We start from the raw sequence: 18,138 nt of genomic DNA, 5'->3' as shown, positions 1-18,138 counted from the left end.
ATCCATCCTGCCTTGTCTCAATGGTTCAGGCTGGTGGTGTAATGATGTGGGGGATATTTTTTGGGCCCCTTAGTTCCAATTGAGCACCGTTTAAATGCCACAGCCTACCTGAGTATTGTTGCTGACCTTGTCCATCCCATTATGAATACAGTGTACCCATTTTCGAATGGCTACTTCAGGCAGGATAATGCACTATGTCCCATGTTCCTTGAACATGACAATGAGTTCACTTTACTCAAATGGCATCCACAGTCACCAGATCTCAATCCAATAGAGCAGCTTTGGGATGTGGTGGAACGGGAGATTCGCATCATGGATGTTCAGACGACAAATCTGGAGCAACTGCGTGATGCTATCATGTCAATATGGACCAGAATCTCTGAGGAATGTTCCAACACCTTGTTGAATCAACTCTATGCCACAAAGAATTAAAGCAGTTCTGAAGGCGAAAGGGGGTGCTGTCTGGTACTAGCAAGGTGTACCTCATAAAGTGGCTCAGTGAGTGTGTATTTATAACTTGAATACCGGTATGCAAGGTTTCAGGTCTCATCTGCTGCAAGCCTGTTTTGCTGCTTGACATTACAAACTGCTATTACTTATCTCATTATTTGAATTTATTCTCGTTATTATAAACTTACTGTCTCGTAGCTCAAATACATCTATAGTTTACTGCATTTTCTTTGTTTTAAAATAGGTTTATTTTATATTCTTCTATTTACTAATAGAGCATAATGAATCGAAAGTCTCGCACATTGTTTACCATCCACTGAAACACAATCAGAATCATATTGTCAAAATGTATATGGTTTGGAATAGTTAATAATCTTTTATAAATAGTTCACCTTTAATAGTTAGCTTATCTTCCAAGGAGTGGTTGTTTGGCCAAAACATGTCCAAGAGCAAGTCACAAAATTATTCTGGGAGTCACCAAGAACCCTAGAGCATTTTCTAAAGATCTTGAAACCTCTCTAGCCTGCATTTCATAAAAATAACTGGTCAAAAGCAGTGATGCTATAATCTGATGGGTTGAGAATGTTTAGCTTTATCAGTAACTGGACATCTTGGCATCATTGAAAGAATGATAAATTCTGCTCTGTACCTGAAAATTATTGAGGAGAATGTAAAGACGCTGGTTTTAAATTTAAGGTGAACCCTGGCTGGGTTATGGTCCAAAACAATGATCCCTAAAGAAAAATAAACTTCTCAAATGGTCTTGACATATTCCAGAATGAACCCTAACGAAGTGTGGTTGAAGTGGCAACATATAAGGCACAGCGTTCACGCGACATCACCTACAAATGTCACTGAGCTGAAGCAGTTAGTTCTGCAAGCAGGAGTGAGCCAAAATTCCTCCATAGAAATAACTACAGGAAACATTTGGTTGCAGTTATTGCTGCTAATGGGGGTGCAACCAGATACTGGTTACAGCTCCATTAGCAGCATTAACTACAAATAGCGCTGAATGTTTTATATCCATCTCTAATGAATGCATGAAAGATTTAACTTTATTGTGGTGTTATGAAGATTCATGGAAATGTTTCGGTTGAAGTACCTCTGATATTCAGAGTAACACTGAAAATCAGGAGGGTGCAAAAACGTTTTCCACACCACTGTTCTTGCCAGTTCTATGTTTATTTATCCTGCCTTTTAATTATTCTTATGAGGTGGCATACATTATCTTCTCCAAAGAAAATCTTGACATGTTTCCTCTTACGTCAGTGCCGGGTTCAAATCGCTTTCCAGGAGCTTGATGTTACATAATATACAGAAAGAATGTTTAGGCATTCATCAGTAGATATCATGTGTCGGCCAAGACCTTGCTCAGTGATGTACAGTATTTTCTGAGCAAATACTGCAGCCAATCAGAAGACAGATCTCCCAAGGGTAATCTAAGTGGGAGGGAGGGCATAGTATCCCCTTGTGACCCAACTGGGCAATGAAGGGCTCAAAGGAGCAATGGCCTCAAAGCAGTCACATCTCGCAGAAGACCTGTCATGCCCCATCTGTGGAAATATCCTACAAAAGCCCGTAGTGCTGTTTTGCAGACATCGCTTCTGTAAACTCTGTCTGGAGAGCCTGTGGAATGGTGGAGGATCTTGCGAATGCCCCCTTTGCTTTCAGCCATCATCTATGGGGGAGCTCATAGTCAACACCACACTTGAAAATACTTGCGAGGGCTTTCTGGAGCACTGCAAAAATGACCCTCTTGCGTGCAAGGAGCATGGCGGGACCTTGACGCTCTTTTGTTTGGAGGACCTGGAACCCACTTGTAGCACATGCAAATCATCTGCCAACCACAAGAGTCACAGGTTATATCCCTTAAATGAAGCTTCACATGACTGCAAGGTATGTCTACATGGTCACTTGCATCACTGTTTGACATTGTTTAGATACAATGTTGATTCTAATCTATAGTTTCAACAATTGTACCTTCAATTCAAGGACAAGAAGGAAACCAAAAACATTTTCATGAGAATAACCATTTGGACAACCGTTCCTTCTCTTTAGGTCCTTGGAAATTGTATTTATGGATACGTAGCTGGGTTCATTATCAGACTATTAATAGCAGTATGCTAGGGCTGAGGCCTCCTGCTAGGGCTGAAACCAGATGCCCATGCGCTTAGTTTAGAGATGGTGAAAGTATACACTAGTATCTAAAAAAAAAAAAAAATCCTCAGAATCTAAAAATCTCTTAAGGTCAAGACCAAGGACGGATTAGGGTTACAAGGCCCCATCTTATCATTCTGATTAGACCAGGGAGTTGAAAAGGGTAACAAGACATTATCATATCTTGGTTTCACTAAAATGTCAGAATATTTATCTTATGACATTGGCCTGATCTAAGAAGCTAAGCAAGGTCTGGTTTGGTTAGAATTTAGAAGGGATTGCAGTCCATCCAAGTTGGTTCTCAAAACATGGGGATAGACTCCAGTGCTGGACAAGCAGTTTGGAAAATGAATGGATGGATTTATTTCCCACAGTTATGTTTGAACAACTGTTTCAAAAGTAAAGTTTCCAAAAATGGGGGTTTCGCAGTGATGACAGAAGAATTGTTTTGGGTTCCCAAAGAACCTTTCAGTGAACAGTTCTTAATAGAACCTTTTTGTTTTTCTAGTGTGATGAAGATTTTAATGAAGAACCTTTTACCAAATGGTGGGGTTCATGGATGTCCAATTCTTATCCCATTGTTCTGGGCTGTAATTCATCCTTGGTCAAGACTTAATTCTAATGGTTTTTCCTCCTAATGAACCCTTTTCACACTTTGAAGTTTGGAAAACTCCTATAAACTATAGCAGGGTGAACTTCTCTAGAGTTAGAAATTATTACTTTTGCACTCTTTTCTCCCAAAAGCAAAATAAACCATGCCTTTCTGTGAAACGATAAAATATAAAGTGAAAGATTTAATTTACAGCAGTTCAGGAGCATTATGAATCCCTTGCAGCATCATTGACTAGACTTTCGTGAGTAAGTTCCAGGGTTATGAAACACAATCCTATAAATGTACATTACATTTATAAAAATAAACATAAAAAGTCATCAAAGGCTGTGATAAGGGTCCATTATTCTTATTGTGAATGCTGGTGTCTTCACATTTTGTTTTTGTCCCAAAGATATTTAACAGAAAAGTTCAAAAAGGTTTAAATGAATAATTAAACAGGTGAGTTTCATTACAGGCACATCTAGTGATTACTAACTCTTTTTGTGTGTGTGTTATCATTTGTATTCAGGAGGAACTCAAAAATGCTTTGAAACCACTTCAGCATAAACTGAAGCTCTTCCAAAAAGCAAAACTCACTTGTGAGCAAGCAATAGACCATATTAAGGTATTTTAATTTCGAATCGGCTTTGTTAAATAACAATTATAGAAAGAGAAAAATCAATTACCCATTTCAGAAAAAGTAAATGATAACGTTCTCATTACAGAGTCAGGCAGAGAACACAGAGAGGCAGATACGAGAGGAGTTTGAGGCACTGCACCAGTTCCTGAGACACGAGGAGGCGTCCAGGCTTTCGGTGCTAAAGCAGGAGGAGGATCAGAAAAGGCAGATGATGAATGATAAGATTGAAGATTTGGACAATGACATCTCTTCACTTAACAACACTATAAGAATTGTTGAACAGGAGATGAGATCTCAGGATATCCCATTCCTCAAGGTGAACATACGTAAAGGAATGACTTAAAACACAAATTACTATTCATATGCTGCACTTTCAGTAATCTGCTTCTATTTCATTTAACCTAGAATTATAAAGACACCATAAAGAGGTACTCCTGTGTCCCCTCATCTTAAGTATAATTTGCTCTGTGACCTAGTCCCAGAATAACTCTGTATTCTGTGCTATATTGACAGAACCTGGCGTATTCCCCAGGACCCAGAGATGATAACAGGTTCCCTGCTTGATGTAGCCAAACATCTAGGCTCATTAAAGTTTAAAGTCTGGGAAAGAATGATGGAAACCATTCGATATAGTGAGTAAATTCAGTATCAAACCACCAAGTCATTTGCACATTTATCAGGACCCATAAAAGACAAAACAAAAAAACTAAACTTACTCACAGTTGCTTTAAAGATGCCATTAAATATAAATATAAACATTAGTATTTTACCTTTCAAACTATTCCTTTGCTGCAGCTCCAGTGACTCTTGATCCAAACACTGCGGCAAGCTGCTTCCTCCTGTCGGAGGATCTGACTACAATACAGTGCTGCTCTCAGACCTTTAAACTCCCAGAAAACCCTGAGCGCTTCGATATAGGTGCAGAGGTGCTGGGCTACGAGGGCTTCAGCTCTGGGCGACACAGCTGGGACGTGGAGGTCAAAAACAACACTTACTGGGTCATTGGAGTTGCAAGCGCATCCATCAGCCGGAAGGGAAAGCACGTACTGACCCCTGCAGAGGGATTCTGGACCATTAGGCTACGAAACGGAGAGTATAAGGCCTGTACTGCCCCATGGTCCCCGCTCACTATGACTAAGGAGCCGCAGGTGGTGAGAGTCGTATTGGACATGAACAGGTCCAGGGTGACTTTCTACGACCCACGAGAGAGAACGCCTCTGTTCACCTTCACGGACATCATCACTTCGAGAGCATTCCCATACTTCTGCAGCGCCTGTAAGGAGCACCCACTGAAAGTGTTGCCAGCGTGGATCTCTATTAAGACAGACTGAGGTGAAGAACGTGCCTCTCAGCGTCTCTTTCCTCAAGTCTCACCTCTCGTGTCAAGCCCGGCTCACACTGAGTGAATCTGGCCACTATTTGGTCGTCTTAGACAAATTTCAAAAATCCAAAAAAATTCCTATAATCCAAGGCTGAAATCTGTTGTCTTTGATTGCTGGTTTGACACGTTCACCGACAGCTGTATAATGGCTGTCACGATTAAATTTGACCTCGTTTATGAAATTCTGGCAGTGCCAGAAGATTTGGTGCGCACTCCTGCAGTGACCTCTCCTACCTTTCCTATAGCTGCATAAACTCATTCTCTCCTGTCCTCTGCTCACAGAATTCAAACGATATGTTGTCTTTGCTGTGATAAACCCCGGTGGTGCCACTGTTTTCATTTCCTAGAGCTCTCTGATCCAGCCATAGACAGCAATGATCCAGAAACATTTCAGCCTTAAGTGAAATGCAGCTTGCGTTCTTGCACACATTCATTTTTAATGCGTCTTGACTGTCATAAAGTCTGACATTAATGACAACTGAGATCCCACAGTGTGACATGATCATCATGTTTGTACATTCTGACAAGTATCAATCGTGAAGGACTATTAAAAATGGCACAATGTGGGCCCGGCTTTACACATGTTGTGTGTGGGTGACTTAAGAAATAAGAAATAACCTTTAGTTTCACTTGTTTTGGATTTTAAACATCCTGATAATTGGTATAGTAGGCTAAAAACAGTGTGTGAAATAAATAGGATTTATGAATTTACAGTCTACACAAGTGCCCAGGTGACCTACCGGCGTGATTCTGAAGTGTGCATCCAATGGACACTTTTCAATGCCATAAGGCCACAGGAGAGGAGTTGTGAATGACAATGTGACAAAGGTAGTATGGCCAAATTACATTTATGCTACATTTTACTTTTTTTCATGGTCGCAAAGTAATTACTTATTCAAAAGTGCCCACTCAGAGAGTATGTGAAACAGCCAATGTCTTGCTACTGCTGCCTAACAAAATCACATCAGAGATGACAGGTGAAAGATAGGTACTCTACCCGCACCTGAACACAGTTTTCCTTTTTTTTTTTGGATTCTGTAAAAATCCATCTTTTGAGTGTTATTTATTTAAGTTGAAGATGAAGAGACATCGCAATTTAATCGTATTTTGTGAATTCTTTTGGCCACGATTATTGTGTAGCGAAAATATTATAGATATTGTGACAGCCATTATAAGAATTATATTATTAAAATGTGAATATCTTTGCATGTATTTTTAACAATTATTATATATTTTAACATATGACCTAAGCACAATTTTTGTGAGATTCAGGAAACAGTAAACATCAACACAAGGAGATGAAAATAAGGAGTGCAGTGAAAATGATAAAATATATTATTAATATACATTAAATATCATTTAAATGTCAGGCTCAGGATAATAAAATTAGAAAAATGCAGTGAAAATCTGAAATTGTAACTGCTCTAATAAGAATTATTTAATTTATTTATTTGGTAATTATATCATTTATTTAAGTATGACCCATACATTTAACAAAAATGTCATGTTTATGTCAGGACATTAGAATCAGAAAAGAGGAGTCTGTAGTAAAAACGATTATTTATTCTTTTAACCAGTCAGAAGTCTGAAGTAAATTAATGTGATTACATGGTTTTAGTTTTCAAAACATCTTTGTTCTCTTGTCAGTGTGAGGCATTTCATCTTGTCATATCACACATGAGTAAATCTTGGAGGAGGTAAAATCTAAGGCACTTTATTGTGGCTCTTTACAATGATATTGCTGTATCTTTCAGCTTTCTAAAAGTCACTTTGGAGTTAGGCATTTTAACAACAGTTATGTAGTAAAAAGCTCAAGTCTGTTAAAATACACTCATTATCATCTTTTCAGGCTCAAAAGGTATTGATTTAAGTCTATAGCAGCGGTGATGAACTCCAGTCCTGGAGAGTTCAGCTCCAACCCTAATAAAAACTCACCTGCCTGTAGCGTCCTAGTGAACCTTCAGACCTCGATGAGCTTGTGCAGGTGTGTTTGATTAGGGTTAAACCAAAACTCTACAGGACAGACGTTCACCACGCCTGGTCTACAGTGTCCAAACCAGACAGTGGAGTATTGTATCTTTCATCCTGTTGGCTTAAGTGGTTGTGTTTAAAAAAAAACACAAAAAAAACTGGTTAAATTGGGAGTGCACATATATTTTGTCACCTGTATGCTACCATCAAATCAGAATAACAAACTAGAATAATTCTCTCTCACTGTCTCATCTATTGCATATCAGATATTCAGCTCGTCATTGTGAAGACAGCTTGCTACCAAATTGAAGAAACCCATTCAAAAGCTTTTTTTTTTTCAATTTAAACTAAAATTTAAATGCAAAAACTGTCTAAATACTAGCAGAAGAAATCTGAATGGGTTCTGTTGCACCATGGTAACACTGGGAGCTGTCACAGGTTAGAAGACCAGGTAGGTCTCTTCTTTGTCTCAAAGGGATATCCTGCCTTCTTCCAAAGCGTTGTACAGCTCCTCGGTCACGAGCTCGTAACGGCCTGCTCTGGAGTTCAGAAAGTAGATCTGGTCAGCTGTGAGCCGTGGATCGTATCCTTCCCTCTGCAGTCTGGTCTTTTGAATTTTAAATGTTCCTGCGAAGAGTTTAGAGTAGGAAATCAGCTCGCAGCATGCATATTAATATTTTAGAAAAGGATGATTTTTTTTTCTTCATAATTTTAAACAAACGGCCACTGTAGCCAGGTAGATTAAAAAAAAACCCATTCAAGATGCAAACTGGCTCTGATAAAGGTTATAAAACCCTAATCTAGTCAACATGAAAATATTAAGGTTTAAAAAAAAAAAATTGTAAATATATTTTATTTAAATAATATGACCTATACTTTTCTTTCTGAGATTAAATGTCCATGGCATGACAGAAAAATTTGAAATTAGGAATACAGTGAAAATCTGATATTGAAACAGCCCTAATAATCATAATATTAAAAAAAAAAATGTGACCCATACATTTATTTGAGAAGAAAAAAAATTAAAAATTTTTTTTTTTGTTTTTTTTTTGTTTTTAAATGAGTAATTATATATTTTATTTAAATATGACCAATGCCATGACCAAAAGTTCAGTAGAAATCGAGTTTAAATAAACAACATAATGCACAATGATATTTAGTAATTTCTTTACATTTTACCTATGTAATATGTAGTTATTAAGAGAAACATTGAATTTTTTTTACTCAAATATTTTAATATATGAGAAATGTTATGCTGGGATTTCTGCGGATATTTTTTAAATGATGATGAGAAATCAATCCTTTGAAGAAAGCAAATATCTCTGTCTAAATGCTCTCGTATTCACAATTTGTGAGTTTTCTTAATGAAAAGCTTAATAGCTCAATAAAAGCACATTAATCATTGTGATATTCACATTTTATATTGCTTGCGTGCAAATATGGCATAATACTTAATATGTCATGGATTCCAGGCCGTATAGCATCTGGGTGATCTGTCCTCACCTGTGGTATCTACACATGGGGAGATGCGCAGAAATATTGGCCGTGCATAAGGAGGAAGAGCTTGCTGAACCTCTTTCAGGAAAGAATTACAGTTGAAGTTTCCTGTCGAGTCAGCAATGGCAGCCATTCCAGCCTTTCCCTCCACACCTATAAAACACACACACTGTATATGATGATATCTGACGTATACATATGGAATCATGGGTCCTGTGAATTTTAGGACAACAAAATCTGCTTTATCTGTCTCACCTGGTACGTTTACTCCAAACACTGCTACATCAGTTTGTCCGAGCAGGCTGCTCAGTGTTCCCTCCACTTCAGTAGTGGACACGTTCTCACCTTTCCAACGAAACGTGTCACCACTCCTGTCCCGGAAGTACATGTATCCAAGCTCGTCCATAACTAAAACATCACCTAAGAGACACCATACCAACACAATAAGTGTACTGCGTAGTGAAACAGCTAATTTTTAAGTTTAAAATGTGCTGAAACACAAAACCTTTGAGGGTGTTGAAGAAAAATAACAATTATCTCTTGACTAAGAAAAACAAAACAAAAAAGTACACTTCAGTATGCTAATGCTACAAATAATTTGGATAGACCTGTGGTGTTTTGGCAGAATGTTTTATGGAATAATGTGACAAACTGGATTTTTTTGGACCCATCAGCAGTGTGTCTGGAGCAAATAATAAGCTTACGAGCAGAAGAACACAATCCTCACTATCATACTCAATGGAGGTCGACTAGTCTTTATAATATTGAGAGTCGTCGTGGTCAGAACTTCACATCGTATTAGTCATATACAGCTGTGCTCATAAATTTACATACCCCTTGCAGAATGTGCAAAATATTAAGAACTGAAACAAAATAAGAGGGATCATGAAAGTTATTTTTTATTTAGTAGGTCCTACTGTCCTGAATACACTATTGCACACAACAGAGATTTACATATGCTCCAGAATTCAAAATAATAAGAATTTATAAAAACAAATTATAAAAATGGAATCTTATTACTATGTGTCATTTCCTGGATGATCCATGTCTGTTTTTATATTTTTGTGATAAATGTTCATGAGTCCTTTGTCTGTCCTGAGCAGTTCAACTGCCTGCTGTTCTTCAGAAAAATCCTCCAGGTCTTGCATATTTTTTGATTTTCCAGCATCTTCTGCATATTTGAACCCTTTCTAAAAGTGACTGTATGATTTTGAGATCCATATTTTCACTCTGAGGACATCTGAGGGACTCATACAAAAGGTGGAGACATGTACGGATGCTCAAGAAGGCCACACTTTTGTATGTAAACTTTTGAATGGGCTCATTTGTATAAATTCAGTCATTATTTTGTCTTCTGGAGCATATGTAAATCTCTGTTATGTGAAATAGCTTAGAACAGTACAAAATAAAAAATAACATGCGATTTTTAGGATCACTCTTATTTTGTTTCAATTATTAACATTTTGCACATTCTGCAAGGGTAATGTTAACTTTCGAGCATAACTGAGTACATTGAAATAACTTTTCATTTCACTTTCCACAGCGGTAACTTTCACACTGTTAGAAACTTCTAGACACTGACACTTCTTTGCAGTGTGTTACAGGTGCACCTGACAGATATGCAGAGTCGTTTTTCTTGAATACATTGTAGGCGATCTTCTTCCTGGTGGCATCCTGACTAGCGTACCCATCAAACCGACGCAGAGGATCCTCCTGATTTATTCTCCCCACCAACAGCCCAGGCTCTCCTGTGAATGGAAGTCAAAACACGAAGAGAAAAACCTATGATAAGAGAACAAAAGAAGTCTGAGGGAGCAAAATGCTAATTTTTCTAGTCTGATGGAGTCAAATAATAACCCTTTTAACTTGATAAGTGTGCTTATTTTTTATTTATTTTTTAACAAATGAAAATAAATGCCATTTGGAATTTTTTTTAATGGCATTTAGTTTGACAATTTACGTAACGCAATGACATTAATACACTTATAAAGGGGTCATGACATCAGAAATCAAATTTGCCTTGATCTTTTGGCATATAAGTGGTCTTGTACCATTAAAACATCATGCAAGTTTAATTACTTAAAATGCCCTCCTCATTATAAACAAAGAATTTATTTAATTAAGCTCCAAAAATGGCTAATTTTGGATCTAATGGCTGACACTTGATCCCGCTGAATGTGAGTGTCGTGCTGTTTCAAAAGGAAACAGAAATTACAACACTTGTCTACACTGGATCATGAAGCATTTTATTTTTGATCATGTTGTCAAAACACTCACATGCCATAGCGAGGGGGTGTTGATACCGTTTCTTGTGCTATAATGTTATCCAATTATAACAGTGGCTGATTCCTGACACGCCCCTTAAAGGACACGCCCCTTAAAACAATTCACTTTAAAGAGAGGATCAGAATGAGTGTGAAAAATAATCTTTTTTTTTTTTTACATATTCATTGTGCAAAAAAACTATTATATACCTATAGTAAAAGTAAAATAATAATTAAAAAAAAAATCTATTTCATGACCCATTTCAAGTGTCCAAATATGTTTTGAGGCCACCGTATATCAGATTTCTATTAGAAGGATTAGATCTAAAATGATGTGAAACCTAGTTCATTAACTTATATTTGGGAAACATATAAATCAAAGAGTACATGGCTGTGAACGCACCAGGTCGGCAAGACACACACAGTCCCTGCTTGTCCCGAACCAGTTCCATGGTTTCCTCATTCACTTTCACCAGCCGGATGGGGTACACGTTTGGCAGAATGCGACTGTTAAAACCACAAGCCCCAACCTGCAGCGTTCAGAGTGAGTTTTTACTATTCATTTACCTGTTACAATGGATAATTGCATATTCAACGTTCTCAGAACAACACTGATACTCGACCTTGCCATCCATATTGGCAATGCTGCAGTTGCACTCGGTGGCTCCATAGAACTCGCCGATCTGTTTCACTCCGAAACGCTCCATAAAAGCCTCCCACACACTCGGCCGCAGCCCATTTCCCACGGCTAGACGCACACGGTGCTGTCGCTCAGAGGGGCGCACAGGCTGAGACAGCAAGTAACGGCAAATCTCACCTATGTACTGCACAACCTGCAAGAAAGTGAGCAAAAAAAAACCTGCTGTAAGAGTACGAACCATCCATGATTATATTCTTTATTACTCAGTTCACTTATTCATTAACAATTAATCATTAAGATACATTAAGATAAACAAATCATGTACTGGATGTATTATTTAAAAGAACATTAAAAATGCATTTCATTCAAACAATGGCTTGTTTTTTCTTATGTTTTCTATTGTATATTACAATGCATTTTGATATTTTTGATTGATCCATTATATAAAATCTCAGTTTCCACAACCTTCACCCTCTCTGTTCCTCTCTGGTGGAATAAGCTAACAACCTCCATCCGAACTGCTGACACCATCACATTTTTTAAAAAGCAGCTGAAGACACACCTCTTTCACAAGCCCTTAACCACTCCAACCTTAAACCAATGCATTTAACACATACACATGCGCACGCGCACACACACGCGCGCACACACACACAAATTATCCTCTTCTTAAGCCTGCTTTCTAATCTATTTGTGAAATAAACCTGGCATTGAATATCAAGACTGCTAAATGCATAAATAACCAACATGCAGAATGCTATTCTATCATCATGTGAAAAGATAACCATACAAACAGAACTGGCCGGAAAGAGAGGACCCTTGGAGGTAATTAGCATTTTTATTGCTAATTACTTTTAATTTTACCTTGGAGGTAAAATTTTACCTTGGAGGTAAAATAGCATTTTTATTTTAGGTTAATTCAGTTTCAAATGGTATAAACCTAAGAGAAAGATGATGTTTTTTTTTTTATTATTTAATTTTTTTTTTTTTTTAAAGCAACATCGACTTAAAAGGTGTGTACACTCCAAAGTCGCTGGGGTTTATTTGAAGTAATATCCAAAAATACATGTTTGGGTCAAAATTAATGATTTTTCTTTTATGCCAAAAATCATTAAGGTAATTAAGAAAAGATCATGCTCCATGAAAATATTTTGTACATTTCCAACCATAAGTATATCAAAACTTAAATTTTTATGAGTAATATGTATTGCTAAGAACTTAATTTGTTCAACTTTAAAGGCAATTTTCTCAACATTTTGATTTTTTTTTTTTTTACCTCAGATTCCAGATCTTCATATAGTTGTATCTCAACCATATATCATCATATTCTAACAAATCATTAGTCAAGCTTATTTATTCGGCTTTCTGAATCTTTCTCAATACAGAAAAATATACCCTTAATGACTGGTTTTGTTGTACAGGGTCCCAAATATAAATTTCTCATTTCTCAAATCTTTGTTGGAAATGGTATAAAGATTTTTTTTAACTATATGTAAATAGTGAAAATGTTACAAAATGCTTAAAATGATCATATTCATAATCTAGGGCATTCATATTTGTTATTAATTACCATAATAAAAGTGACTTACAGTGCAGTTATATTTGATGCAGTCTTCCCAGAAGCGGCTTGCAGAGAACTTCTTCTTGACCACCACAGTTATACCCTGAATCAGACACTGGCCCACCCCCATAATATTACCTGTAAAAGAGTCAATTCAACAGACGCACAGCATGCGTTGAGCTGTTTGTACAATCTGCAACAGTTTGAAACCAACAGCTCATGACATATTCATTGAAAGCTTATAATGTCAGCAGCTGTCTGTCATATGTACAATATACCTGCTGAATGGTAGAGGGGTAAACAGTCATAGATGATGTCATCTGGCCGCATTCGAAAAGAATGGTACCCAAAGGCAGCAATCCTGTAATATCTTGGAAACAGAAGAAGTTTATGAAAACTCAAAAATGAGCCTAATAGTATTCCTCTCTGAGATTTATGAATGTGACGTGTCTGTGAGCAGGTTACCGGCTGTGCACCACTATAGCAGCTTTAGGGAGTCCTGTGGTGCCAGACGTGTAGATATAGAACAAACGATCTGTGACAGAAAGGGGGAAAAAAATGATAAAAATGAATAAATGCAGATGTAATGTAAATATAAATCAGTGATGAGACATAGGTGATGCTTAGATTACTGTTTTACTGCTTACAGTGTAGTGCGCAGGATATAGTTCACTATACGTTTAATAGGGTAAACATATGATGAACATTTCATAATATATTTGCTTAATTCAGTAATTTCCATTGTTTTATACTCACAGAATTAAATGTATCAACATGTCTTAACTATTAGCAGTCTGGCTGAATAATATTGACTTATTACCTAATTTACTTCTAATTGACTTATTATAATAAAAACAAAAACAACGTGAAATTTTACTGCTATTAGTATCAACTACTGAAATACTCATATCTAGTGCACGATTTACATATCCATATTGAATTTTGCATTGGCTATGCTGAACAGAACACAGTGCAATTATGCCATACTAAGATTTTTAAATTCTGAAACATTCTAAATGTTCTATTCTGAGATTTTGAAAATCTGAAACATTCTAAATTTATGCTATGCTGGCATTCAGATATTTCTGTCTCTGTTTTTTCTGACGCTTGCCTTTTCTCACGCAGACACTTATCTTCAATTAGATTATTTTCTTGTATCATCGAAGGAGCTGTTGACAGAATTGAGGACCACTTCAGAACAGTGGATACATTTATCTGAGTTAACAGATCTCTGTGACTTGCAGATTAAAAATCTAATTAATATGCTACTCAAACTTTGTCACTGATTTGGGCTTATATGCAAAGAAACCAACAACTCTGCCAGCAGCACATTCTGAAGTGGTCTTATTACGACTTGAGCAATAGGTAATCCACCATATTTTGTAATGAATAGAGGGCAAATGCAGTCTCGGAGAACTGGAATACTTTCTCACGGAAGGGAGGACATCAAAAATACACTTTACATACTAATAACTGAAAATAAACACAACTAGCCACCAGGATAAGCGGACACAGTTTTTACATGGTCCTAATACCATCTGTCCATTGTAATGGCTTTACACTAACTGTCTAGAAGTTTCTAACTTACCTTCATAAAATCTTAAATAATGGCCCACAACAGACATTTTGCTACAAAACTGCAGCAGCAGAGATGGTAAAAGCACAAGACATGGAATAAATGTAACACTCCAGTGCTCTGATAGTCAAAGTAATGTGCTCACAAGAGACGATGATAATGCCACCTGATCCATTCACTTGAAGCTCTACAGTACGAGTGTCAAACTCATTTTAATTGTGCATGCTGCTTTTTAAAAGGGGAATAACTTGGTGTTCTTGTAGGATAAAAAGATTTGGGTTTACATGCAACAGAATTTTTTTTACAGTTTATCTGTGTTTCCGTAGCTAAAATTTTTAATTTTTAATACATTATACCCATTTACAGAGGTCATGAATTGATAACATTTTTTTATAATATTCCCTGAGGTCCACATTGGCACATCAAACACAGTCATAATTGGAAAATAAATAGCCTTTTTACCCTGTTTTTGAAACTGGTTTGAACACAATGTAATGTAAATATGAGATTACTTTTGGAGATGGTTTCAGTGATTATAACAGGAGTTTTGGTGAGAGCAGAACTGTCACTGAACTGAAGTGATTGACAGCTCAAGTCAATATCAGCTATTGTTGTTATTTTAACAGCATTGACACATGAAATGTATTTTGTTAATATTTTGAACTAAATTTTAATTTTACATTTTCTGCTTGCATTTTCATTTTATTTGAAGTATTAGTAACTTTGATGTGTTTTGCCATTTTTTTTGTTTTTAAAAATGTCTATATGGTTTTTAAGGTTTAGTTATTTTACTACTTATCAGTTTGACTTAAGTACAATGTAAATATGAATATTCAGTTAATGGCTTGATCTTGCATGATGAATAAACCAAAATGCATTTATTTTACTTATCAATACCTTACATATCAAAACAATTTATCACAGCTCTCATACTTCTCATACTCATACTTATGTGTTGCAGCATTACAGTCCTGTCCCTTTTTTTATTAATAAAAGTGTGTTTGCAAAGCTTGTGTTCAAGGCATGCAAAGACAGTGTTCTTCCATGCCTAAATGCTGCACAACATTTGGAAAATCTATATATAAATCTATATTTATTCCAAGTGACCTGTTGTGATCCAAACACGTGCAAGAGAGGGAGATGCGTTGATCTGTATCAATATTGACTGCATAATTAAATCCTTGTAGTAAGAAATGAGTCTGCTTGGCTTCAATAAAAGCTGTTTTTGGACTAACAAGGAAGTTTTGAGTTACTTTCGATAATATGTTTTTGAGGAAAATTTGATATATCAATTCATGACCCTTTTAATAAAAAAATTTAAAAAGACTCCTCCACAAGCCGTATCCGACCCATGACCCATGTGTTCGTCAACTCTGCTCTACAGCTAAAACCTTGTAATGCTGTTGAACTCACCGTTGAAGCCCTTGGACACGGCACAGACTGGTGGGTTTCGAGGGGCAGACGCCAGAATGGAGTCAAGGGGGTGACATTTCAGAGCGTCCATCTGGTCCGGTCTGAGGTCTCCCGTGCTGAACCGCACCATGCTCTCGCTCAAAGAGGAGCTCACTTCAGACACAGCTGCATGCACACAGAGAGGCACGTGGAATTAATTAGTTGCATGATCCAGGTAAAAGTTAGAGAGAAGGTCATAGGCTCACCGTCTACTAGCTCTGCTCCGAAAACCAGCGCTCGGGATGCTGACACCCCCAAGCAGTGTAGGAGCGAATCCCGTCGGAGGTTAAAGTTGATGAGCGCGGCTTCTACGCCTACTTTGGCCAGGCCCAGCCAGAGCGCCACCTGGAGCGGCCGGCTCTCCATGAAGAGCGCCACCACGTCTCCTGCGGCCCAGCCCTGGCTCAGTGCCCAGTGGGACACAGCATTGGAGATCTGATCTAACTGGGAGAAAGTCCACGTTTCACCAGTGGCTTCATACACGAGCGCAGGCTTGTCTGGGTGCCGAGCCACGGTTTGTGCGAAGATGGACGGTATGGTGTTTCGGTTTCGAATATGATGCCATAATGCCAGTTTAACCCTCATCAGCACATAAAGACCGCTGATGGGACAAGAGGAGGAGAAATCGGTTATTCAAGCAGGCTGAAAATAATACAGTGAATCACTAGTCATTTATGTTGCTATGCACTTGTTTAATATTCACATCTTTCATAGCTCTGAAGTCTCAATTAATAATTGCTAAATTTTGGACCCGAAATCCAGACTGAGAATTTTGTATGAGGAGGAAAGATTTCCCCATGCTTATTTCACAACAGGTTCACCGGGATTATGTTAATGTGAACACACACAGGCAGCGATTCTTTGGTTTCATAACCAAACCTGCTCTGATTTGCCAACCACTTAAAGTTGGCACGAAACGGATGTTGCAACAGGAAGAGAACATTATTATGCACGGATGAACTGTTTACAATAAGACCAGTGACATGCATTAAAAAAATGGATAGGGTCAAATTTGATTGCATGTCTAGGTTTAATTTCAAAGTTTCATGGAACAAACAATCAAACAACAACAAACAGCTAAAACCAGCATATGCTAGTCGTCTGGTATTTGCTTGTTTAAACTGGTCTACCAGCAAAAACGTGCCAGTCAGGTTTTGTCCGTAGTAGTCACCCAGCCTGATGGCTAAAGAAGTGGATAGATCCCTTATAAAACCAGCCTGTAAACCATTTCTGACCACGCTTGAAGACCAGATAAAACCATGCAACCAGTTTAGCTTGTTGTTGTTTATCCCAGCAGGGAACAATTTGTAAATCCAAAATATCAGTCACTCACTTGATGTCCCTTTTAGCCGTACGAACCACCACATACAGGTACCGCCAGCCTCCTGTTCCTAAGTAAACACCCAAACTTGCTGCGAGGCTCCAGGACCAGGATGCCCCAAACAGACGGAGCAGGCCCAGGGAACCGAAGGACAGGGAGCCACTCGCCACATAGTGCATCCTGAAACAGGTCCATGCTGTACATCACTTTTCAATCACAAACACAGCTGGGCTCCACTTCAGTATTCAGAGGACATGTGTGTCTACAGATTGTTTATGGTGGGATCATAACGCAATAACACAGTCATGAGAGCTTACCTATGGTAGAGAGAGATACAGTTCAGTCAGCCCTGATCAGTGGAGACATGAGACGACCTTGCAGTGCAGTTAGAGGTTGACTGACCACAGTTTTGTCCAAACTACTGACCCCTGTGAAAGTACCCCGAGCGGTGGGGGTGGGAGTGACTCGCTGCGATAGTCAGTTACATTCAGAAATACACTATTCTTCAAGTCTCTTTACTTCCTATGCAGCAACTTTTTGACAAAATATGTGTTTACGAACAAGCACTGGCTGTCTGGAGCAACATGAAGCCGGAGTTGGTGAGAAAGCTGTTCAAAATGGCTGAAAGGAAAGGAA

At 37.8% G+C, this 18,138-nt stretch overlaps 2 protein-coding genes across 2 annotated transcripts; one reads left to right on the top strand and one right to left on the bottom strand.

The window, feature by feature from the left end:
* Positions 1-1,271: 1,271 nt before the first annotated feature.
* On the top strand, positions 1,272-7,338 carry LOC113075218 (zinc-binding protein A33-like). Its single transcript, XM_026247880.1, has 6 exons — positions 1,272-2,346; positions 3,729-3,824; positions 3,925-4,155; positions 4,245-4,267; positions 4,353-4,471; positions 4,635-7,338. The coding sequence occupies exons 1-6, from the start codon at positions 1,957-1,959 to the stop codon at positions 5,168-5,170; spliced, it is 1,395 nt and encodes a 464-aa protein (XP_026103665.1). The 5' UTR covers positions 1,272-1,956; the 3' UTR covers positions 5,171-7,338.
* Positions 6,769-18,090, bottom strand: LOC113075217 (long-chain fatty acid transport protein 1-like). The gene is made up of 13 exons (XM_026247879.1): positions 17,820-18,090; positions 17,515-17,682; positions 16,388-16,782; positions 16,143-16,307; positions 13,619-13,688; positions 13,432-13,523; positions 13,182-13,291; positions 11,576-11,785; positions 11,356-11,482; positions 10,299-10,436; positions 8,944-9,108; positions 8,695-8,841; positions 6,769-7,818 (listed from the first exon to the last, which is right to left on the bottom strand). Exons 2-13 carry the CDS (start codon positions 17,679-17,681, stop codon positions 7,661-7,663), a joined length of 1,944 nt encoding a protein of 647 aa, XP_026103664.1. The 5' UTR covers position 17,682; positions 17,820-18,090; the 3' UTR covers positions 6,769-7,660.
* Positions 18,091-18,138: the final 48 nt, after the last annotated feature.

Source organism: Carassius auratus, unplaced genomic scaffold, assembly GCF_003368295.1.
Source record: "Carassius auratus strain Wakin unplaced genomic scaffold, ASM336829v1 scaf_tig00016457, whole genome shotgun sequence".
Lineage (NCBI taxonomy): Eukaryota > Metazoa > Chordata > Actinopteri > Cypriniformes > Cyprinidae > Carassius > Carassius auratus.
The sequence above is the reverse complement of the archived record's forward strand: the minus strand, read 5'-3'. Positions and strand labels throughout refer to the sequence as shown.